The 25,104-nt window shown below is 38.8% G+C and overlaps 1 protein-coding gene across 1 annotated transcript in view; it reads left to right on the top strand.

Moving 5' to 3' along the window:
- The window catches only part of ush2a (Usher syndrome 2A (autosomal recessive, mild)), a 248,165-nt gene that overhangs the window by 102,026 nt on the left and 121,035 nt on the right, over positions 1 to 25,104 (top strand). Inside the window, exons 33-39 of the mRNA XM_066670600.1 lie at positions 1,457 to 1,618; positions 5,616 to 5,775; positions 13,150 to 13,312; positions 13,646 to 13,793; positions 17,016 to 17,167; positions 19,262 to 19,424; positions 19,637 to 19,650. Coding sequence (XP_066526697.1) covers positions 1,457 to 1,618; positions 5,616 to 5,775; positions 13,150 to 13,312; positions 13,646 to 13,793; positions 17,016 to 17,167; positions 19,262 to 19,424; positions 19,637 to 19,650 — 962 coding nt within the window. The remainder of the gene's footprint in view (positions 1 to 1,456; positions 1,619 to 5,615; positions 5,776 to 13,149; positions 13,313 to 13,645; positions 13,794 to 17,015; positions 17,168 to 19,261; positions 19,425 to 19,636; positions 19,651 to 25,104) is intronic.

Raw genomic sequence — 25,104 nt, forward strand, 5'->3', positions numbered from 1 at the left:
TTTTTCCTTTTCTCATATTTTTTGTATTATTGTATGGTGTGGTAGAGAATAAAGGAATGAATCAGATACTTTCTCCCTCTTTTTAATGACATGCATCTTTAATAGCTGTAATGCAGATGAATGGCCTTTTTAATTGCTGCTACATTGTTCGTGCGAGAGCCTTGTCATTAATGCAAGGCGTCTGTGAGATTAATGAAAGTGTTCTGCATTTAAACTCTGCTGGAATGGAGGAGTAAATCTAAAGACAGTCTGAGGCAAAGAAGAATTGATCGTAAGAGCTGAGAGTTTGAAGGTTTGGTCTGCTGCTCTCTCACTCTCTTTCTCTCTTTCAACTCTCCTTCTCTCATTCTTTATTACAGAGAAGCTCTTTCTGTCGTCTGGAAAAGAGAACGAGTGTCACGTCCACTGACACAACCCCTCTCTCTCCCTCTCCAACATGAAACAGCAGGAATAAAGACAGATTAATTGTCAGCGGCAATTATTCTCTCTGTCTCCGACCCTTTTGCAAAGTAAAAGTAGCTCTTGTTCTGGTTCTGCCCCATGGTTTAAATAGTTTGGAGCATTTTTTACCTCTAACCCAACTCCACCCCCCCACCCCCCTCTTTTGGTCTCTGTCTCGCTCTCCCTTTTTTCTGAAATATGTAGGCTGCTTTTTTCAGGTTGTGCATTAATCTAAGTTGAGCTTTAATCTACATGGCCTTGTTTAAGAAGATGGCATGACATTAGGGGTCGTCTTGGAGTGAAAAAATCAATCTGATGTGGACTGTACAAAAGTGAAATTACTGCATCGATTCCAGACTACAGAACTTTCAGCACTGGTCTGACGTGTGAGGTGCTTTATTCCTGGAAGAAGTTAATTCTTCAGAAAAAAGTGTTCTATCTCATTTACCCAGTGTCACAAGTGTAGTCTTTGTCACACATGAAATACAATTAATAAAAATGACAAGTAGATAGCAGTAGATCAGTAGATACCTCCACAAGTTATTATCAGGGCCAGACAAGAGCTTAGAAATCTGTATCATCCAAATTGTATACATACATTTATATACAAATGAGAATTACATTAATATATAAATATATAATATATATTCATTCATTCATTGCCTAACAGCTTATCAAGTACAGTGTCACGGTGGGTCCAAAGCCTACCCAGAAATCAGTGGGCACTCTGGAGGGGGTGCCAGTCCATCGCAGGGCAACACACACTCACACATTCACACATATTGTCACTTTTATGTGGTTAATCCACCTACCGATGTGTGGTTTTGGACAATGGGAAACCCATGCCGACACAGGGAGAACACACCAAGCTCTTCACAGACCGTCAACCGGAGCAGGACTTGAACCTACAGCCACCATGCCCCTGTATTCTCAATATGAGAAAATAATATATTGTAAAATGTTATAATATATAAAATGTTCAGGGTTATATACACTGATGTTATTTCTTTCTCAGCTCCAGAGGAAGTCCTTCCCCCTCGTGCAGTTGCTTATCTGAACTCTCTTTCTGTCTTCTGGGAACTACCAAAAAAACCCAACGGCATCATCACAAACTACATGCTTTATATGGACAGCAAGTTAATTTACCAGGGTAATGACACAGTCTTCAATATCACTGGTAAGAAACACTGTCCAAATGTTTATGGACACACTTGTACTTTTGTTACTTTAAGCTCCACCTATTGTGGACCCAGTGTGTATAATCTCCATAGAGAATCATGAAAATAAATATGATGCCAGTTCCAGGTGTCAGATGACTCTGGAACTGTGATTTTGTGTGTGATGTACCTCCACCTCCATCTTCTGGGAGTGAGAACTGATCATACCACATAAGTAATGTGTTTTTTAAATGCTGAATTTAATCGGATCTTCATAGAATTGAAATACCAGTGGAATATTGTCTGGTATATTCTCTGGGTAAAATAACAACAACAAAACTAACATTGTGGAGTAGTTGAGCAACCAAGTAATATTAATTCAGCAATCTCAGAATGCTGAATATATAAATTATTATGTATATTGATCAGATTTTAGATGATTTTGCTTAAGAAGCGACCATTTTATCAGAGTATGGGCCAGTAACTCAGTCAAAATGGATGTAATATAGTAGTAAGTGAGATCTAAGAGCTGAAGCATGTTTCTGTAGGAGTGATGTATGAAAAAGATGAGTCTTTTTTGAAGTGTTTTATTGCTCCTGCTGTGCTCTGTGGTGTAATCCATGTTGTATCAGAATGTCTGCGTTATGTTTGGGTCCAGGGAGCTATTGTTGTGATAATCAGAGATCTCCTGCTGTTGCTCTGGCTCTCTGGAGGACGCACACACACACACACACATACACACACAGAGAGAGAGAGAGAGAGGGAGGCAGACACAGGGACACACACATTCGAAGTGGAGTCTTCTGCTAACTGTTTGTACAGTGAGGCTGGAGTTTTCCAGTGACTCATTTTCAAAGGGCATTCTCTCCTTGAAGTGTTTGAAAAGGTTTTTTTTTCTGTACGGTCATTGTACAGAAAAAAAAAAACCAATTAGAGAATCCAAAACCACAGCGGGAAGTGTCCTCGGAAGCTGAGCTAAGATCTCCCGAAAGAAATTGGAATCCCTGGGTTTTGGAGCATGCGTAAGACTTTGTCTTATCGAATCAGACCTTTACCTTCATCCCTCATGACTCCACTATGAGAGAAAATAACATAGACACACAGTACACACAAAAATCATCTTCTAATAAGTGGAAGCATTTCAAATCTAGTCGGTACGTCTCATATCTTTTAAAAAAAATATTATAAGAGGAATTTGTTAGACCTTGTTCGTATTTTGAGTGATTTTATCTGGTGAAAATGTCCAGATCATTTGGCTTGTTTCAAGTATCTTTTCTTGGAAGTAAGCAAAATTATCTGAAATACCATTCCCCAAGTGAACCCCCCCCATCCCATTACTTTTAGAGAAACATATAATTTTCAATCTGTCTCACAGACGAAGACCAGGATTTGCACTGATTTACAAACAATGAGCCTTTGATCGTCGCTTCTTTCTAACTTGTTATATAAAACCACAATTATTTCGATGTAGATTTCTATTCAAACATTTCTGGTCACTGCTTGTTCAGTGCTTTGGAAATAGTGTATTTATCAGTGATTTGTACTTCCAGTACTGCTGTCCTGGGAAGGCTTTATTCTAGATATAGGAACATTGATGTGAGGATTTGATGACAGACATTTGATGAAGAGCCTGTTTTGGATGATTAGGTCTGGCCCTGCAAACTTGAAAAGTAAGAGCTCCAGTTCCAATGCTCTACAGCCCAAAGTTAGAGGACTATATACCTCTGTATCTGACACCCTGCATTGATCTTTGAGGGATTCAAGCAAGGTTTCAAGTTATTTGTTTTATTTTCGAATAGGACTTCTTATCAGATCAGTCATAGATGAAAAAATAACCCCACACCCCTTGCTGTTTACTTCCATTATGAATTTACAGTGTTGAAAAGTGATTTTTAAAGATGAAAGCAACAACATTTATTTACATTTCACCTGATTTATGTATATTTTACATACAAATGCCTTAACTCAGTTATCTTAGTTGTTTTTGTCAGTTATATTTACAATGCCATGATATTATGGGGCTGAAAATAAGAATCTGTTTTTCCCATTTAAATAACTCATCTATTGGTAAATGTTGGATTGAACAGAAATATGTTACACAACTACCATTTAAATTCAAGTTGGACAGAAAATATATTCAGCTGTTGCCACTTTTTAATGCTTTTAATAATAGATTTTTGCCCAGTGTATATACTTTGTGTGTGTGTGTGTGTGAGTGTGCATGAGAGGGTAGTGAGCTGACATTTTGAATGATTCATCTCAGACAGAATAGACCTGTCCTGAGTGTAAATTGGTCTTTTGGGGGCTTCCTCATCGTTTAGGCCTGACTCTTGCCCTGGGGTCAAACTGAGGCTGAAGCCCTGAGCCTTTTAATAAAACATTGAGCAGTGGTCACAACGTTATGGGATTTCTGCTGGAGGCCAGACCAGCAGGAACACACTGTGAGTATCAAATAATAAATAATAAAAAAAATAAAATAAAATAAATACATTAAAAAAAATCACAATAAACTGACTGTTGGCCCTTGTCTCAATCGGGAAAATAGAATATAGAAAAACAACAGTGCATCCTCAGAAATGAAAACCCCGGTCCTTGAAAGGTTTTGATTAAAGGGAAGCATATACGTTCATGCACCCATTGCAGTGACATGGCACAGGTATGTGTGAAAGAATGAGTACTGATTTGATTTAGTCTTTTGAGGACATTTGTTTTTCTGTGTAAGGATGTGTTTACTTTTATTCACTTTATGGGCAGGGACATTGACACCTCCTACAAACTGCAAACAGGTGGGATAGTATAGTGGATAACACCATTGCCCTTCATACAGCAGACTGGGATTTGTCTCCCAGCTTGGGCAGGGAGAGCAAACTCCACTTATGTGTTTCATGTTTTTTGTAACATGATTACAGTTGTAAAAGTGAAAAGAACATATCGTGGGGCACATTATGAAGTGCCCCCTGCTGTGTATGGGGAGCACATTTTCAGACTGCCACACGCACGCACACACACACACAAACACAAAAAAAACCTGTGTACTATCCAAATCACCAGCAGCTTTAGAACAGGACCACGGAGTAACAGAGGGGCCTCCTTGCCCTTTTTTGTGTTTTTTTTTTTTCTTTTGATAGATTAAACAGTGCATTAGGCAGGTATTCTTAAGGTTTTTGCTCATTCTCTATATGATTTAAATGACCAAGCTAATGGCTGTAATATGGGGGACGTAAGAACACTACTTCTGCCTTTGCTTAGTTATTATGCACAGGATCAGGACGTCGCAGCGCACTCTCAGTGAATATGTGATTTTTTTTTTTTTTCGAAGAACTCCAAAACAGCCCCAGAGTGTCATGGAGCCTCTGTCTGCTCCTCGTTTCATCTGTGCTTTATGACAGCTAAACGCTGTTCAAAGAAACTTCCCCTGGGTAGGGGCTGGTAGCTCCCCCTCTCTTTCAAATGCTAATCCTCCTCTACTTATTGTTTTCCTTCCTTATTCATGCTCTTCTTCTGAGTAAACATGAGTGTAAGGGAACAGACACACCAATGTACTTGAGCTGCCACAGACCTGGGGTTTTAAAAAGGATCCATTCACTTTAGAGTATAATGTGGATTTACATCAGGGCTTAAGGAGGGAATATCTCCAACAACACCACCACCGACTCCTTATGCTTTAATAATACGCACCTGTCCAAGAGCCAAAGGAAAACCCAGTACCCCTAAAATAGAACAACAACATTTGATGTCATATAAACCTTAGTCAGGTCAGTAAATATACTGGATGGAGTCCCATCACTTCAGTTTACACACTTCCAGTGTTCCTCAGCATATTACCCCACTTTCTGACAGTTAGCATTGAGCGTGTTGAGATTTGATTCATATATTGTTAATCATATTCATTTTATGCTTTTCTATGGAGATTAAACCTGTGTGTTTACAGCACAATACCAGGTTGAGCTATGTGTACGACTTAAACATGTTTATACGTTATGCTCTGTATGTGTCCATTTTTGTGTGTCTGTTCAGATCTAGGTGTGTATACTCCACACAAGCTTGTACTGAGTGCATGTACTGAAGCTGGATGTACAAACAGTACAACGGTCACTGTTTTTACGGCTCAACTTGCCCCATCCTTCATGGAGACACCGGTCCTCACTGTCTTGGACGCACGCAGCATTTATGTCCAGTAAGCCCTCTTAACACACACACACACACACACACACACACACACACACACTGCAATCACGTAAAATGAGAAAAATAGCTAGAAATTATTTTTAGGATCATTAGGCTCAATTTAAGATGATTTTACTGGTAAAGAGTAAAATCTTTTGTCAAACTTTGGTTTTGTTTATTGTGTTTTATGAGACTGAAAATATACTGACAGTAATTTCTGACAAATTACGAGTAGGTAAACTTACAAATTGCATGCCTTCAGTTTATATTCAAGGTTGTATCTGTATTTAAATGAGTGGGATGGCTTAGTGAGGAGCATCGCCTCTTTTGACATGGATTTTAATTTATTATAATTTGATTTGTCAACATTTTGTTTTGTGGAAGTACAAATGTTCTGCTTAATAAACTAGTGCTTTATTTCTTCAGTTAACAAAAAAGTCTGTAGGATCTCACTTACACAAAATAACAAGGGGAGTACTTACATTTTGTGACAAACATTTTTTCAAAGGAACACAGTAATAAAGCACTGAATATTTATTCACTTTTAAAGGACAAGAGTAGCCTACACCTTATTACCCACAATCCACTGATTTTTTATTCATTTTAATTAAATTTAGAAAGTGGGATAAATGGACTAAAAATACTGTCCCAAACAAAACTTTTTTCAAATATATGTTAATGCACAAGTATCTTTGACTATCATTATTATTGTTTCAATGTTATTCATTCATTCATTATCTGTAACTGCTTATCCAGTTCAGGGTCGTGGTGGGTCCAGAGCCTACCTGGAATCATTGGGCACAAGGCAGGAATACACCTTGGAGGGGGCACCAGTCCTTCACAGGGCAACACACACATTCACACACACTCACACCTACGGACACTTTTGAGTCGCCAATCCACCTACCAACGTGTGTTTTGGACTGTGGGAGGAAACCGGAGCACACGGAGGAAACCCACGTAGACACGGGGAGAACACACAAACTCCTCACAGTCACCTGGAGCGGGAATCGAACCCACAACCTTCAGGTCCCTGGAGCTATGTGACTGCGACACTACCTGCTGCGCCTGTTTCAATATTAGTTATTGTTTTTTCTGATACATTTTAGTAATAACAAACAAAAAGCTAGATTTACTCTTGGACTCCTATAAATTCATGATATTTTAAATTGAGGAAATCAATAGTCTAACCTGTTTAGGATTGGCCTGTAAAAAGTATTAATTTTTATTTATTTATTTATTTTTTATGTACATTTGTAGAGGTGTGTTTGTTTTATGGCATTTAAATTTACATTTATAGCATTTATCAGAGATCTTGCCATAGGTGTCTTTCTGGTATAGTATATTGTTCTTGTCTGAGTGAGGGAATTGATTCATACTCTGCTGTGATTATACCAACCATCACTGATATATTTATGTTTACTAAGTAATACAGAAGGTGGCACGGTGGCACAGCAGATAGTGTCTCAGTCACACAGCTCCAGGGATCTGAAGGTTGTGGGTTCAAGTGACTGTGAGGCGTTTGGTGTGTTCTCCCCGTGTCAGCATGGGTTTCCTCCGCGTGCTCTGGCTTCCTCTCACGGTCCAAAAACACATGTTGGTTGATGTATTGGCGGCTCAAAGTGCCCATAGGTGTGAGTGTGTGTTGCCCTGCGAAGGACTCGTGCCCCCCTTGCCTTGCACCCAATGATTAGAGTAAGGCTCCTGACCCACCACAAACCGGAACTAGATATGTGGTTTCAGACAATGAAAGAATGAGTGAAAGAATGGGCAATTTTCTTGTTATTTTTGTTATTGTTTTTATTTCTATCAGTGATTTTTAAGCCATGGGTCTGTAGTGTTTTCTGTTTAAGAGAAACACACTACAAATTGAATATATTGTTATGTATGTATGTATGTACGAACGACCACCTGGAGGACTGCATCGGGCGCTAGGTTTTCACCCAGGACAGAGTGCCAATCCATATCTGGGCTCACACACATACAGACATTCATTCACTCACACACCAGGACAGTTATTAGAGAAGCCAATTCACCTAGGAAACCGGAGCCCTCGGAGGAACCCCACGCAGACACGGGGAGAACATGAAAACTCCACCCAGATGGGACTTGAACCCAAGATCCCAGCGCTGGGAGGCAAACGTGCTAACCACTAAGCCACTGTGCCTCCCTTGAATATATTATTATTATTAATACTGCTATTTTTAAATATAATAATTATAATACACCTATTTATAAAACACCTGAGACAGTTTTTTTTCCCCAAATATACCAAAGCAGAAGCAAACTTGTTAAAATTCATTATATGTGCTTGGGTAAAGGGGGCGGTGTCATGGGGTCAGACTAAAGTCAACACTCTGGTTTACTTGTACCCAGCATATTTTTGTGGAGTTTGAAGAGTCGTCCCAGGCACATTAATCAACAGAGTGTTTTCCATATAATCATAAAGTGTGCCTCTCCCCTTTCTGTCACTCACCATGGCATCTCTCTGTCTCTTCGTTCGTCTCTCTGTCTCTTCGTCCTCGTTGTCTTTGTCTTTGGACGTCCCCTGGAACAGAGCGGGAGAGCCTTGATTTAGTGGAGTAACAAGCGACTGTAGGAAACGGCCGAGCTCGACCTTCTCGCCTCCTGTTTAGCATGCGGAATATTCTCCTGCGCTTGACCCCTGGTTCCAGAGAGAGAGAGAGAAAGAGAGACAGCTCCCTCTCTCAGTCCGCCTCCACCTTGGCCTTTAGCAATCTCTGTGAAAGCCATTAGAGCTTCATCTTTAGCCGCCACTCCCGCCATTACTTAAGAACGAGGGCAGGGAGCCATGAGGATGAGAGGATGAAGGAATGAGAGAATGAGAGAGAGCGGGGAAAAGGGAGTAGAAATGAATGGAGGAACAACAGGGTGCTGAACTCGGGTGCACTTTGTTTTTAGCGTGAGGATCAAGGGCCGGAGAAATGTCAGCACTTTACTGAAACAAGATTGGGACCGGAGAGAGACATGAATTTAGTATCCCACTCTCCATGACTTCCCTGGACTCATGCTTCTCAATGAATTAAAACATTAAGACTACTCATAGTCAACTGATATTAATAGTCTCATAGCAACAGTACATGTGAAGGTGTGGAAAATATTAGACCTTTGGAGAAATGTGTCCCTACACAGAGAAAAGTTGATGACAGTTTACTGTAGGTTATTGTTTTCATTAATACAAAACACCTACATACATCTTACATGACAGCAGACCTAACATGACCATAAACATCTATAAAGGATTTTCAACAAGCATTAGGTTTATTCTAAACAGAATTAAACAGCCTTTGACAAACTCTTGCTTTTTGAAATATGCCTTTGTAGCTGTATGAATAATGCTGTATGAATAATGACCTGTTGTAAATTACATTTTTACTGACGTTATAAGAGGAATGTGTCTGGAAACAGCGCAGCACCCCAAGCAGTACTGTAAGGAGAACCTTGCAGTAGAAATGTGTACACTGTAAAAAAACAAATACAAAATAATAATAATGAAAAAAATAATTGCGTCTCTTTACTGTAAAAAATACACTATTTCACTGTTAAATGCACAACCAAGTGGCACAAGTGTTCAAGTACTGGGAGGAGCTGAGACTCATTAGGGCGCTCCAAGCATGCTTTGCTTCTCCATATTTTCTGTGATTTTCTGAGTTTCTTTGTTTTTCTCTGTCTTTGAGACTTTTTGATTTTGGGTTGCATTGGGGAGATTTTTTTGTGTATGTGTGTTTGTGTGTTTGTGTTTCTGTGCATGTTGTGACAAAATGTGTGTTGGTCAGGAAAGTTTATTGTCAGCCTGTGTTCCGAGTGCTGGAGTGTGGCACCCAAACACTGCACATTTCTTTGCTCTGGCAATACATCCTTTTAAAGGCTGAACATGGGACGATTATTTGGAGTATGGCTATATCTCAGTCTCCATTCTCTCATTTGTCACTATTTACATGTTAATTTTATGGCAATTCTTTGTTTATTTTTATGTAAATACTTTGGGGGTTTTATGGTGTGAATCTGTTTTGTTTAACAGAAAAATACTGTAAACAAAACAGTTGTTGAATGTAAAATTTACGATTGCCATATACATTTTGACCGTTGATTTTACTGTGAAATTTTGGCAACCACAGCTGCCCGTTTTATACCCTAAAATTGATGGGTTTTTGTACAGTGTATGCTAACCCCTCTTGACTGTTGAAATGAGTGTGGGCCAGGAGCAGTGGATGAGTAGCCTGCTCTGAGCCTTGTAAATTTCTTCATCACAATAAGTCCAGGTGGGGAAGTGATGGGCCTGGTGCACTGTGTGCAGAAACTGATGAGTTTTTTGCTCATTACATAATGGACACTTTTATGGACTGCAGAAAATTTTATCCATAAAAATGTTTTTAAATCTAACAATAATATGTAAATTGGAGATTATTAGGTAAATAGAAAGAGATTAAAGCTGGGCAGATGTTGAATAGTGTAAGTGTGGTCATAACTGCCATTTTTCTGTTTCATTTAATTATATATAAACACAATTTTCTATACTGCCATATTGGCAGATAAACTCTGCTTTCTTGCACTCTAATGTTGTAACCTCTCATCAATTATCCTCGTCTCAGCCCTCACTTTTGCTCTTCCTTTCTGTATTAATGGCTGTAGGAAGCTTGTGATGTCTGTATGTCATTTATTAAAAAGATGTATATGACTCAATTTGTCCCTTCACCGATTTTCATAACTGGGTTATAGTTCTGCTTCGGAGGAACGCTCGTCGTATTTATCGTTCTCATCTTCTAGGGGGGTCGGGGGAGATATTCCAATTTGAACAAGATGAGAGAATGTGTTGGAAGGAGAGAGAGAGAGAGAGAGAGTTATTTGACCATACAGATGATATCTTGCGCTCCTTTCTCTCCCCCCCCCCCCCCCCCCCCTTGCTCTCTCACAGGGTCTAATTGTGGATACGGTGCCTTTGGAAGGTATTGCCTTGTTAGCAGAATTGTAATAGCAAAGGGTGAAGGATCATACGTGTTCAATACTCTTTTGTTGTGTTGCGATTTGCCTGTGAGAAAGGTCCTGAGCTGCAGAGGGGAGAAAAAACAGCGCCAATCCAGAATCAGCAGAAACGCCTGCCCTCTCTTGCTCTGTCCCTGGCTACAATTAGTAACACTCAAACATTTTATTATTATACTATATCACACCATGCGACGTGGCCCTAACTCTGCATACCTGGATTGTTCTTGCTGTAAAGTTCTCAAATTTTTCATTTTTTGCTTCATTATGGATGCTTTTGGCGTCACAAGCCCAATTGATTTATCAATTACACAATAGAGCATTATAACAGTTGCCATCGTATGTTATTTAAAATACAATTTAATTGATGCCTGTGCTGAATTAATCACATTAATGATGGCGGTCACCCCCCCAGGTGTGTTTGCTCCTTGTAAACCCTTGTTACGAATGTGCACAAGAAATAACTTGAAAAACTACTTTTTTTTGTCCATCATTTTTGTGCATCAGTGTTTTTAGCTGTGGACAAGTTTCAAAATAGAACAAAACGCTTGGAGAGAGGACGGCAAATTTTAGCATCTTAGGTTGAAGAATGACCTTTTTTGTCCCGGGGACAAAATATATAATTTGTTATTAACAAGCTTTTCACATTGAGAACAAAAAAATGGATGTTTTTTTTCAGCTGAAATATTATGCTGTAGAAATTATCAGCAGCTGAAGTGTAAAAAAATAACTCAAAAAAAATATATTTCACTTAAGGAGAATAATAATAAATACTACAAAATAATACATAAATATAACATAGAGGAGGTCTTGGTACTGAACTTGATCGGGCAGAACCAGAGATAAAGCAAAGAGGAAATGAAACTAAACAGTAATAATCATGAATTAAAAAAAAGATCTTTTAAACAACCTTGATATAAGTGGACGTGTTTCCTAGAAGAAATGTCCAACGCAATGAAGGCTTTCTTAAACTAAACTCTCATGTTTATGATGCCTGGTTCTACTGAACCAGTCAGCATGTACAATACAGAATGCTATTATATTTGATATCATGAAACTTCAGAAATAAGGGGATCAAAGAGGCTGTGAACTGAACAAGAAAAATGTCAGCGGTGTAAGAGTAAACTTCTTCTTTTAGCACCTCCCTTTTGGTTGGTCAGTCAGTCGGTCTGTCATCTTCTCTTTACTCTCGTCTCTCTCTCTCGTTCTCTCCCTGTCTTTGTAGTTTTATCTCTTTTCACTAGTCTCTATGTCTTCTCTTTCCTCCATTTCCTGTCTGTTTTTTTTCTCTTTCCTGTTGTCTCTTTTGTTTGTCTTTTTTACTTTCCACTTACTTTTGCCTCTGTTTGTCTCTTATTCTCTTCTCTATTCTTCATCCCTATCTGACTTCTTCTCTTTCCACTTGTCACTCTCCTTGTCTGTCTTCTTCTCTTTCCTCTTGTCTCTCTCCCCTTGTCTATCTGCTCTTCCTGTCTTTCCTCTTGTCTGACTCTTGTGTGATCTGTGGCAGATAGTGGTGTCCTCTGTTCTAAATTTAGTCACAAGAAAGTCGAGTTGAAGCTCAAGATGCTCAGGAGACGTCCTTTAGTTTGGGCAAGATCCTCATTCAGACTCAGTCTGGGCTCAGTCATGGCTCACTTAGTCTCAGCTACACATGTAGATGGAGAGTCAGATATCTGTAATAAGTTAAACCACTCACATTGTCAGGATTCCAGTTGCATTTTGATTGGCTATCCACACTTACCGGTACTTCCACTCCTGTGTATCATTTTTACTCCCACGTTTTCAAGATCTCTTTCTTCTGCATTCAACCATGGCTTGGTCAAGCCCTGCTCACAACTATCATCCTAGGGTCAGTCTGTTGTCTTAAAAGCATGTTGAGTTCCAGTGAGGTTTTGTTAGCATTGCTGGATGATATGGTAGTAATGACAAAAAAGTAAGAGGCAAAAATTGCAGTTATATTCATTTATTCATTATCTGTAACCGCTTATCCAGTTCAGGGTCGCGGTGGGTCCAGAGCCTACCTGGAATCATTGGGCGCAAGGCAGGAATACACCCTGGAGGGGGCGCCAGTCCTTCACAGGGGAACACAGACACACACACACACACATTCACTCACACAGTCACACCTACGGACACTTTGGAGTCGACAATCCGCCTACCAACGTGTGTTTTTGGACTGTGGGAGGAAACCGGAGCACCCGGAGGATACCCACGCGGACACACCAACTCCTCACAGACAGTCACCCGCAGCGGGAATCGAACCCACAACCTCCAGGTCCCTGGAACTGTGTGACTGCGACACTACCTGCTGCGCCACCGTGCCGCCCCAGTTATATTCAAAGAATAAAAAAATATTTTTACTGTAATTCTTTTCTTTTAGGTGGATGGCTCCTCTAGAGGTGAATGGTGTTCTGGAGTTCTATGCTCTGTACCAGACAGTTCCTGGAGAGGAGCCCACCGTGGTGTACAACAGCTCAGAACTCTTCCAGGATCACACTGTGCGGAATCTCATCCCAGGGACCACATACCTTTTTCAGATTGCTGTATGTCACACAGTATCCTACATTTTCAGTATATACACTACATATACGGTATGTTCAGGATTTTGTCTAAAAAATAGCGATTTCAAAAATCACCAATATGTCTTTTGTGTATCTGTTCTTCCAGAGTGATTATGACTAAAATAACAATACAAATGCAGAGCTGTCTAACTAGTTTGTTACAGTAATATTCTCTTATAAGACTCTTTGTCAGTTGAAATGCTATTGATTTAAACAGATCTGTGTTGTGTGTAATAAAGCAGCTCCCTAGGAACTCACTTGGAGTTCACTGAGCCATATATGAATAACAGATAGATGTTTGCTCTTTTCCTATAGGCGTGTACGGGAGGGGGCTGTACTCTCAGTGCTCCAAGTGTGGCTCACACAGAGGAGAGTTCTCCTGAAGATGTTCAGGCTCCAGACATTCTTCACATCTCAGCAGACACTCTGAACCTCAGCTGGACCCCTCCGATCAGGCCCAATGGTGAGACAAGTCAGAACCAGAACTTGAAAGAAACAGGACGTAGGAGGCAATGCATATTCTATATGGAGCTCTAAGATGAGTGGTTAGAGATAGAGAGAGAGGTGAAAAGCCCTCTCTTATTTGGGTTAGAACCAAGCAGGACCAAGTAGAGGCAGAAGGTGCAGAAGGGAGACCTAATGGACCAGCACTCATTTAGGAGAAAAAGAGGACAAGATAGAGGTAGATAGAGGGAGTGATCCAGTGTGGAACCCACCATAACCAGCCATTACCCAGAGTTCACTCCTATTGTAAATGCAAACCTAATCTTAGTTTAGAGAGAGAGAAAGAGAGAAGAGTCAGAACAAAAACGCTGTGAGGAGTTTATATTCAATATGAATGTATTTTTGTTTTTTGTGTGCCAATATGAAAATTGAGACAAAGGGGAAGAGATGTAAAAATGGTAAAGAATTAGGTAAAACACATTGTGAGAGGGATAGAATGTGCAGAGAGAGAGAGATGAGATGGTGATACAGTGGTTAAAAAAATAAATAAGAAAAGTATGTGGAGAAAGATACTCATGAGTGGGATGGGATGAGAAAGGTAAAGAGAGAGAGAGAAAGAAGGAGAATGAAAGAGTGAGACCAGAAAAACCTAGTGAGAAAAAGAGAGGGAGAGAGAGAGAAGGGTGTTTTAAGTGGATGAAAAGTGCTCCCTTTTGACTGATGCAGTGAACTGCAGCTTCATTGAGCCACTGCTTCCCTGTTCGGTTCTGTAGCAAAACACTCCTCCCTCCTTTTAAAGCTACTGGAATACGTACAGGGATTAAACTCTGATCTTGGACCAGTGCTCATTAATTCAGTATTAATTTAGCCATATCATTTTATAATTCATTTTTATTTGTCTCTATTTTACATCTCAAAAAATACAACGCAGAACAGTCAAAAATAAACACAAACACAGATAAGCACAAACAATAAAAATTAAATGATCTTAATGTAATAATTGTTAATGTATTAGATAATAATGGATAGAATCAAAGGCTAATTTAAACTGCAGCTTTAAATGTCACCAACAAGGAAGAGTTTTGAAGGAAGCAAAAAAAAAATACATATAATATTATTAGAAATCAAAATAATATCTTGGTTATACAAAGTATAATCTGCACTTTAAGGTGAATCTAAATTCTTGCAACAATTTTCGTAAAGGTTTACCAAATACTATGAACTTCTTTTTAAATATATATTATAATGAACATAATTATAACACTATAATTATATGGTAGCCTATGGTAGTACATACGTGATATTATATTAATTATATGATCTGTTATGAGATCAGCAGTACTGGTTAGTATATACTGCATGATACAAAGTAATGTAATATAAATTTCTGATCATTTGTTGCTGTAATTTTATAACTGTAGTTGGCATTATCAGAGCTAAAACGATTTGTTAAACAAATTAATCAAAATGAATGTATTTATAAAATACATTAACAAAAATCTGTATAATTAGTCAATTTTGCTCATTAGAATACTTAATGATGTAACAACACAAGTATATTTTTTGTTGTATATTTTTATTTATTATTGTTTGTTTTTATAATAAGAGGTTCTCCAATTGTAGATTTGATGATCCTGAAAACCTTTCACTTTTCCTTATTTTTTTGTGTAGTTAATGATCATTTGACAATTTTAGACAATTTATATTTGTTCTTTTTTCATGAAACAGTATGATAATGTGAATAATGTAAAAGAAAAATATAAAAGCAATATTTTGCATGGTCAAAATAATAAGTATATTAAATGCACTGTGTTTATTTATTTTTTTATTTTAATTTGTAAAAATGTGTTTTTGTTATTCTGTTAGAAAATGTAATGAGACTGAAGGTGTTTCAGGAAATATATATTTTTTTATATATTTTAATTGAAGAAATAACATTAGTGAAGGAAATGCACCTTTAGAGTCTGATGTCCTGCTATCTTTGTGGTCAGTTGTAAAGAGGGCAGTCACACTAAATGTCTCTCGCCCATATTTTACAGCACTTTCTCTCTAATGGCTGCCTTTAACAGAGCTTTAAACAAAATGGCCTATTTACTGTTTACATCGGAACGTTCAGGAAAATAAAGGAAACAGGACACATACGTGCCTCTGAATACGGATTGATAAATAAAGGATTTATTTATTTCCTGCCCTTTATTCACAGTATTAGGGTTACCCCAATATACACACACACATGCAGGGAAGCACATATTGAACTCTCTACTTTCCTGTCAGAAACACAGACAGTTTCCCACTGATGTACCAGGTGTACACTACCAGACCTCCCTTCACCACATCATACAGTACTGAAGTGGTCATGTTCAGGTCCTGACCATTAAAGGAACGGGATCACACTGTCTGCGAAAATCTGTTGTAGTAGCATGTGCATAGTGAAGCATGGCATTGTCTTTGTGAAATAACCATGGATTTCTCTGGATAACATGACGTTGTTAGCAGCATATGTCTCTCTAAAATTCCATTATACACCACCACATTAATGGTGATTTCTCATATTTGGATCTAACTTAGGATGTGGACATTAATCCACCCCCAAATTATGAAAGATGCTCTCAGTTAATACATTAATATTATTATTCCAAACAGAGCTGTTTCAAAACACATTTTATTAATATGGTAAAATTTCAAAATGCAAGTAATATTTGTAGTTTTTAATTTAATTTGTAATTATTCATTAATCATTTGTGTAGATAGTTCACCTTTTTCACATTTGAGCCTTTCAAAAATGTTTATGTTGAGTTATAGGCACTTTAGAGAGTTTCAATTTAAAACTTCCAGATTGAATTCTATTTCACAAAGGCAGTTTAAAAAACTAAAAGCTCTAGCCTTCAATAATGACTTTTCATTAACAAGAAGGCGAAGAAGTCATGTGAGGAACATTTGTGTCTATGTCAGCTGAGGTGTGTGTATGTGTGTGTGTGCAATTTGTATATTATGGATTTTAATGGAGTGGGGGAACAGGTTTAATTAGTTTTAAAAACTGATTCAAGCAGTTAATAGAAAAAAAGCGAAGTCACCGTTTCACAATATTGTTTTGCCAGTAAGTTGCTGTTCACCTGTTGTTATACTTCTGAAACATCAACTGATTAAGTGTGTAAATACTCCAAAATCTGGGGTCATTGGAACATTTTGAATACCTGTATTTTATGTTAATGCCACTTATTTTTTTTTCTGTCTGTCTCAGGGGTAATTAGCAGCTATGGCCTGTGGATGGATGGCAATTTAGTTCAAAACTCTTCTTCCAGGATTTTCAGTGTCAGTGGCCTGTCTCCATGGAGTTTACACAGTTTCCGTGTCCAAGCATGTACAGCTCGGGGATGCGCTCTCGGGCCTTCGGTAAGAACTCTGCACATTTATATTAATGCATATTTACATAATGTTGACATGAAAGTGTGTCCTGAAAAGTCTACACTGCAAAATTTCACATTCTGGGTTTTTACAGGAATTTTATAAGATTATTCATTGTGTGTAACTACTTATCCAGTTCGGGGTTGTGGTGGGGGTTGGGGGGTGGTAATCTAGGAACTTCCCCCAGTCTCTGGGCGCAAAGCAGGAACATACCCTGGAAGGGGCTTTATAAGATTAATATTAAGATTAAGATTAAATTAAGATTATATTTTCTAATTGATTTTGTCTTTTGGAATTTTGCTGCAACCAACTAGAAATGACTTGGATGATTTTGTAATGTTCTTCAGTATTCAAATAGTCATTGTCCAAAATAGAAACATGTACATCAATTTTTGTCATGTTTTAGCTTACTACAGTATTTGAACCCAGAAGCTCCTTTACAATGAATGGACCAATAGAAATGTTCCAAATTTACTTGGAATAAAATAATTTTACATTCACTTCTGTTGAATGTCCTTTTCTTGTAAAGTTACCATTTTAGAGATATATATTTTTCTTTAGACAGCGGCAACATATTAACTACCAGATTTCCAGAAAAGTTGGGGCACTTAAAAAAGATGCGGTAAAATCTCGTTCATTCATTCATTCATTCATTCATTCATTCATTTATTCTCTGTGCCCATAGGCGTGGGTGAATGCGTGAGTGTGCAGTACCCTACGATGGTCTGCTGCCCTGCCCAGGATGTGCTCCTGCAATAAAAACTTTAAAAAGTTATTTAATAAATAGTTTATCATTTTATTTAACATTTTAATTAAAATACCAAAAATCTGTGTTTCACTGACAACTATATTTAACCAGCAATTTAACATGTAATCGGACAGAGTATAAGAGGGGCGTCTACCAAAGGCTTAGTCTTTGCACGCCATAATTGTTCGTTCACCAATTTTGTGTCAAACCTCGTGAGAGAGTTGTCAGTCAACTCAAAGACTGAGATTATTTTACTTAAGAGCTAATTTTTACAGTGTTTTTGTAAAATATCTAAAAATGAATTACTTTCAGATCATGTCCTATAGTATATATAGTATGTATGTATGTATGTATGTATGTATGTATGTATTTATGTGTGGGTGTGTGTGTGTGTGTGTGTGTGTGTTTGGTGGGTATAAAGTATGTGTGTTTGTTTTAACCAGGAGTAATGGATCACTGTAATTAAGCGGCTTTGACGTTAATAACCTTCTTACAGTGTTTAATTTAGAGCACCAGTTCTGAACTAGTGCTTCTCTCTCTCTGGGCCTTTTGGTGAAAACTCATCCCATTTACATTATGTTAATACACCCTGTCCTCCCCCTCCCCCCTCAAAGGTGTCAGATGGCAGCTCGACATCATAAAGGTGATCGATTCGCTCTGTTCAATAAAGCACCTTCTGCTCACGCTTGACATTTGGTATAAATGCCACTCTGGGCTGGTTACTGCTTTGATGGCCCAGATTTGGGCATTTTTCCAATATGTGTGCAATATTTAGTCAAATGGCCAGATCTGCCAACACTGCAAAAACTCTGAGTGGGCCGAAGGGAGAGTAGGATGAGGAAGGGTCATCAAGCGGAGAAATAAAGTGGGAGAAAAAGCACATTTCTAACCGGATGTATTAATATGATCTGTGTTATATAAATATTATACATTCTTAACCATGCATGTTCTCACGGAATCTGAAAATGCTCTCTCTGTATCTAAAAATTTGGACTCCTTTTATAGTTTGGGTGAAGCTCCATCACTCTAATACTGAGTATTACAAGTTATTTTTGTATGTTACAAACAAATCGTTCATCAGAGTTTAATTGGCAGGCTAATTGTATTTTGAAAATGTAAACTTTAGATTTTGATGAATGTCGCTCCAAAAAACTCCAGTGACAAGTCAGCACCAATGTGGGGACTCGAGAATGTTATGGGAAGAAATAACAATACTAAATAAATATTATATAAATATTATTGGCTGCTTTCTGGTGGTAAATGTATTTACTGCACCGGTAACATTCGAAAAATTAAAGTCCTGGACATTCACAGTATTTTTTTTTTCCCCCCAGACAGTGGTCCGGATGTTAGAAATGCCTCCGGTTGGTGCTGTGAACCTGGAGGTCTTTAATGAGACCCCTCATTCTGTGAGGCTAAAATGGGATTCTCCTGCCAAACCCAATGGAAATCTCACATATTCGGTTCTTTTTACAGGGACATTCCCCCAGCCAACAGGTATGTCATACCCAAATGTACAAATAGATATTTGTGGCCTTCTTGTAATTTGTAGCCTTTTTCTGGGAAGGCTTTAGACTATATGTTTGAATGTTGTTTGAGGTTTTAATAGCGGCCACATAAACATTATTCTGGTCAGGTTTTATGTTAGATATTCACCCTTCTGTTGGACTCTTTGACAGTGGTAATCATGACCAAGGCTCATTCTGTAGGTCAAGGCTTTTCAGTTGGAGATAGAAAAAAAATTGTGTGTTAGCATGAGGGCACCTTAAAACAGAATAATTCACTAAATATAAGTGGGACCTGGATATTTTATGGACACTTTCTGTACCTCTGCTTCTTTCTAAGCAGATTTTACTTCCCCCTGTCCACCTCCACCTCCACCCCCACCCCGATTGCCCATATTGACTCCAGCCATTTTCCCTATGATTGTTTACACACAGTATGCAAAAAGGGCAGTGAACCCTAGCTGCACTGTAATGGGCGAAAATGAATTGTTGTCTGCCCCCATTTGTCGAGAGAGAGAGGAGACGGAGGGAGACATGAGAGAGGGAGAGGAGATGCTGGGGAGAAGGAGGAGAGATGGAGGAGTGCGAGGAGGCTGAAGAGAGATGCGAGTGAGTGGGAGGGGAGACAGAGAAGAGAAGGAGGGAAATGGAGGAGGGACATAAGTAAATGAGACATGAGAGGGAGATGAGTCAAACAAGAGAGGTGAGAAGAAAGGGAAATGGAGGAGAGACAGAGAGCTGCCATGGGGAGAGGGTGGGAGAAGAAAGAGGGGGAGAATGAGGTGAGGCTGAGGACGGATACAAGGGAGAGGGAGAGTAGGCAGAGGAGAGAAGGAGGAGGGATGTAAAGAAAAATACAGGAGTTGAGAGGAGGAGAGAGGTAGATGAGCCAAACGAGAGATGCAGAGAGGTGAGACAAGGGTGACACAGCAGGAAGGGTGGGGAGAAGGAAAGAGGGAGATGAGACAAAGGGAAAGGGGAGTGGAGATCAAAGTGAAAATGGAGGTGAGACAAGGAAAAGAGAGAGGATTGAGGGAGATGAGCCAATCAAGAGAGGCAGTGAGAAGAAAGGGAGAAACACAACAGGGCGATTGGGGAGAAGAGGAGAGAGATGAGACAAAGGGAAAGGAGAGGGGAAATAGACAAGAGACATACGAAGAAAGGAGACAGGAAAAGATAGTAGGAGAGACAAGGAAAAGAGACAGGAGAAGGAGAGGAGATGGGAAGTGGAACAAGTCGAGAGAGGTGAGAAGATATGGAAACACTGTCAGGAGGGTGGGGAGACGAAGTAGAGAGTGATGAGACAGAGGGAAGAGGGATGGGGAGATGGAGGTGAGATTGAAGAGAGAGGGAGACGAGTGAAACGAAAGAGTCAAAGAGATGAGAAGATACAGTAACAGCAGGGAGTGTGGAGAGAAGAAGGTGAGATGAAAGTGAGTCTGAGATGAGACAAAGGAAAGATGGAGTTGGGAAGAAACGTTGGATGTGAGTGTAGTAGACATAGGGGTAAGGGAGGGGGGGAGACAGGAGAAGGTGGGGAGATTGAGTTTAGATGCTGGGAGAAAGGGGAGACAGGACAGATATAAGGCATGATGAGGAGCATGGAGGGAGGGGAAACAGGGAAAGAGGGATATAAAAGAAAGGAATGACAAGATAGAGGGAGAAGAGATGAAGTGATGCCAGAGAATAGTGGCAGGGGAGATTGAAAGGGTAGAAGGGATGAGAGAGGCACAGGAAATGGAGGTGAGACAAACAGGAAATGTAAAGGAGACGGAGCAGATAGGGAGGGGAGAGGAGAGAGGGATTAGAGACAGAGGGGAGACTGAAAGGAGACTGGATGGGATGAGAGTGGACAGGTTTGTTAAAAAGAGTGTAATAGCACGTTCAGAAGAAATCAACCTTGCTGCTTACCTCTGACAGAGCCTGACGGACCTCCTTTAGAGGTGTGTGTGTGAGTTTTAAGGGGAATGCTACACACACACACACAATCACACATACACAAAGACGTACACAGATACAGAAGAAGCCTTTTTACACGCAAGCACATGGACAGCTATAGTACTGTGTATTCCAACAAATGGAAATGGTGTCAGTTTGAAAGCTCAATTTATTAATTAAGTTATTTTTTAAATATATAAATACAGTCTCTTTAGATGAGGTTTTATGTCTATTTCCTTTTCTCATTTTGGTGTTTGTTCTCCAGTTCTATCTCCTTTAATAGCATTACATTACATTTCCCTTCCCTGAAAAATGACATTTATAACTGGAAATCAAATGAATGATATGTTTCTTACTTTTGCACAGTGCTGAAATGAGTGCAGTGCAGTTCAGTTAAAGGCTACTCAATTCACACTTGAAGAACTTTCACAAATTTTAGGCATCAGATTTGCATGTGCTGTTTGTGTTGTGTGTAATGTGCGGCCTGCTGGACATTATAGTGTGTCTGCTTACGAATGCCGCCCCAGCCACCAAACCCCCCCACGTCTTTACTCCTGGTCCTCCTCCAGCTTGGAGGATGAAAGGACTGACCCACACCTCCCTGTGTCAGCACTTTGCCTTTGACTCTCAGACCAATAGAATAGATTGTCTCTCTCCATTAATCAACAGTTCATCTGCACAGCTGAACAACAGTACACACTTAATCCCTCTATGATACTGTGTGTGCGTGTGCATGTGTGTGTTTGTGTGTGTGTGTGTGTGTGTGTGTGCATTAGCCCATGAAATCATCTTAAAATTCTAGATGTTTCTAGATATTCCCTACTTACTTTTTCTCCAGTTGGCAGTGTCTTATTCCTTTGCCAGATCATTTACTTTGTTTTTAGAAATCATTTTTCACATTGAGCAAACTGACCTGCCAATGGATTATGGACATTTTCACATAAAATGAGTTTAACCATGTAAATATATTGTAATATTTGTACGCATAAGGTTATAATGAGAAATGTAAACAATAGAGTTATTGACTACTTGTAAGATGTTTTCATTTAATAGATTATTTTTAGCAGTGTGTTCAACTCGCAGTAATAAACTGTACTTTTATTTATTTATTTATTTATTTTGTCCGCAGTACATATTTGTTTATCATCAGCAGAATTATAGCCCATAATGTGCTTGTTTGTGTAAAATCGAGAAATTGAGGCTGGCTTTGTTGATGGCCCCATTACTACATCAGCGTCTAATTAAGCTGAGCTCGGCTGATCTATATTATTTGGACGCAATCGCTTACAAAGCATTCTGTCAGCCCCTCTATGATGGACACAGTTCATATTAAAAGTCTCCTGATACGCTGCGTACATAAACAAGAATTCAACCTGGGCTGGGTTGCCAGGTTGGTTGTTTTCAAGTTGAATATTTCCTGTTTTTCTAGTCTTTATACCAATGGACATTTGTAAAATGAAATTATACAAACACTGTCAGGATTCTTCACCGGTTCAGTGGCAAAAACAATACACAAAACAACACACAGTAGGTGCATAAACAGACCAGAATGTAGAGGTAGAATTTTAAAAAGCAAACTATGGTTAAGAAACAAATATATAAGACCTAAATTTATTCACAGTATATAGGGTTGGTTTTCCAGACAGGGATTAAACCTAATCCTGGACTACATCTCCCTTTCATTGAAAAATCACACAAAATGCTGTGTATTCCAGGACTAGGAAATCTTCCCATCATTTTTAAATATATAGCTTTACAATTCAGTCACAGGTTTATAACCACAGACAGGTAAAGTGGGTAATATTAGTTATCTCTTTACAGTGGCACCTGTCATGGGATTCTCTAAATGTGCTCTGACCAAAATAAAATGACCCTCACAGTTTAGCCCATGTTACATTCACCCAGGTCTATTTGTTCTGTTTCTGGAGTATGTTTTACATTCTTATGAAAATTAGCTATCACTTCCACAACCTCTTTTTTGCCGGGCCGGCCTAGAAGAGGAATACGCGCTGACTGACTGACTGACTGACACCTAGTTTTGAAACGTATGTGCAAGTAGGAACTGTTAATTCAGCCGTATTTCACAGAGAGAACTTATCATTTCATCTTTCATTTTTGCTTGTGATTTGTGTGTGTGTTTTGTTTTATTGGACTTACCTTTGGAAATCATTGTCTCTGCTTTTGAAGCACATGCCTGATATATTTAGAACTGGCTATATTTGAATTTTAGTGGCTGTATTTGATGATTTACCATTAGTGTCTCACTGTGAGTAAAATGACAAGCAAATGTACAGTTTATATTACAGCTCTCTTAATTCCCTACGTTTTGGATTCCTCACGTCTCACTGAGATTTTCAGTTATTGTGTCTACACTTTCCTCTCGCTGTGTCATATATCCTTGGGCATCCTCATCTCTGTTGTTTGAAGCATTTTCTTTCTTTCCATCCATCCGAGGAGCCCACCGCAGAGTGGACTTAAAAGTACCTGTTTCCAACGAGTCGACGAACAGCTTAGTGACTCGAGATTGTAATCTGGAAACATGAGCTGATGGAAGTGACCTCTCTCAAAGCCCAGCATGTCCACACAAACACACACACTCGTAGAGCAAGGGCTTTTGAAGTATTCTTCTGAGCCAAGAAGACGTTGAGATTATGATATGTGTGTGTGGAGGGAGTTGATTTCAGAGAGAGAGAGAGAGAGAGTGGAATCTCTCTTCCATTTACTGAAATGGCTCCTTTTCTCAGGAGCTGTTTCACAAGGGGTTTGTGTGGTGTGAATGATGATCTTCCTTCTGTGGAATTCTGAAATCATAATCTGCTCGTCAGTGCAAATGTATTAATACACAAACATTCATTCATTGTCTGTAACTACTTATCCAGTTCCGGGTCGCGGTGGGTCCAGAGCCTACCTGGAATTAACAAACTAATTTTGAAGTCTAAATTAATTTCAGTTTCAGAAGAAGACATTTTCAGATTGGTCAATTTTTCTTTTTACCAAAACATTGCCCCTTTTATTAATTTATTCTGATCATATTGTGGGATAGTTAAATTTTGTCTTAAATGACAATGTTGTCATATGAGGCATATTTTGACAATATTACTCATTATGTCTGAACCAAATATGAGGACAGTAAAACTAAAAGAACACTGCACAAAACAAAATTGTGGCTCTTCATTTAATCCACGGATGGCAATGAAAACACACACACACACACACACGTGTGCTCAAGAGGCAAAGAGCATACACAAAACAAAAAAAAACTCATGGATGGCCATTTAGGGTGTTTGGTTTGGTGTCAAGAGAATCTCAGCTGTGGATATTGAGGGTGAAGACCTCGCTGTTTTTTCACTCCCCTTTTTCCTGCTAGTTGAAGAGATTGAACTGGCAGCTTTTAAGTTTTAAGCCCATTTCAGCCAATGGCTGTCTGGTGGAGTATATGGAGTCCAGACCTATCTTTTAGAAATCTGGTACTTAAAGGAGAATGTGCACTGCTGGATATTCTAATCTAATAAAGTCACATTGTATATCCATTACATTTCAAATATTTATTGAAATGAGATGTGTTTCCTGAACCTAAAGATTAAAACATCTGAAGTGTGAAACTTTTAAAAGATAAATAGGTTAAAAGTTAAAAGTACTTGAATCATTAGAGAAATGTTTGATTCAGTATTTCAGTATTTTGCATTAATACACATAATTTCAGTTTTTTTAATATGTGGAAAATGTTTATATAT

This window comes from Hoplias malabaricus, chromosome 1 (genome assembly GCF_029633855.1).
Source record: "Hoplias malabaricus isolate fHopMal1 chromosome 1, fHopMal1.hap1, whole genome shotgun sequence".
In the NCBI taxonomy this organism is placed as follows: Eukaryota; Metazoa; Chordata; class Actinopteri; order Characiformes; family Erythrinidae; genus Hoplias; species Hoplias malabaricus.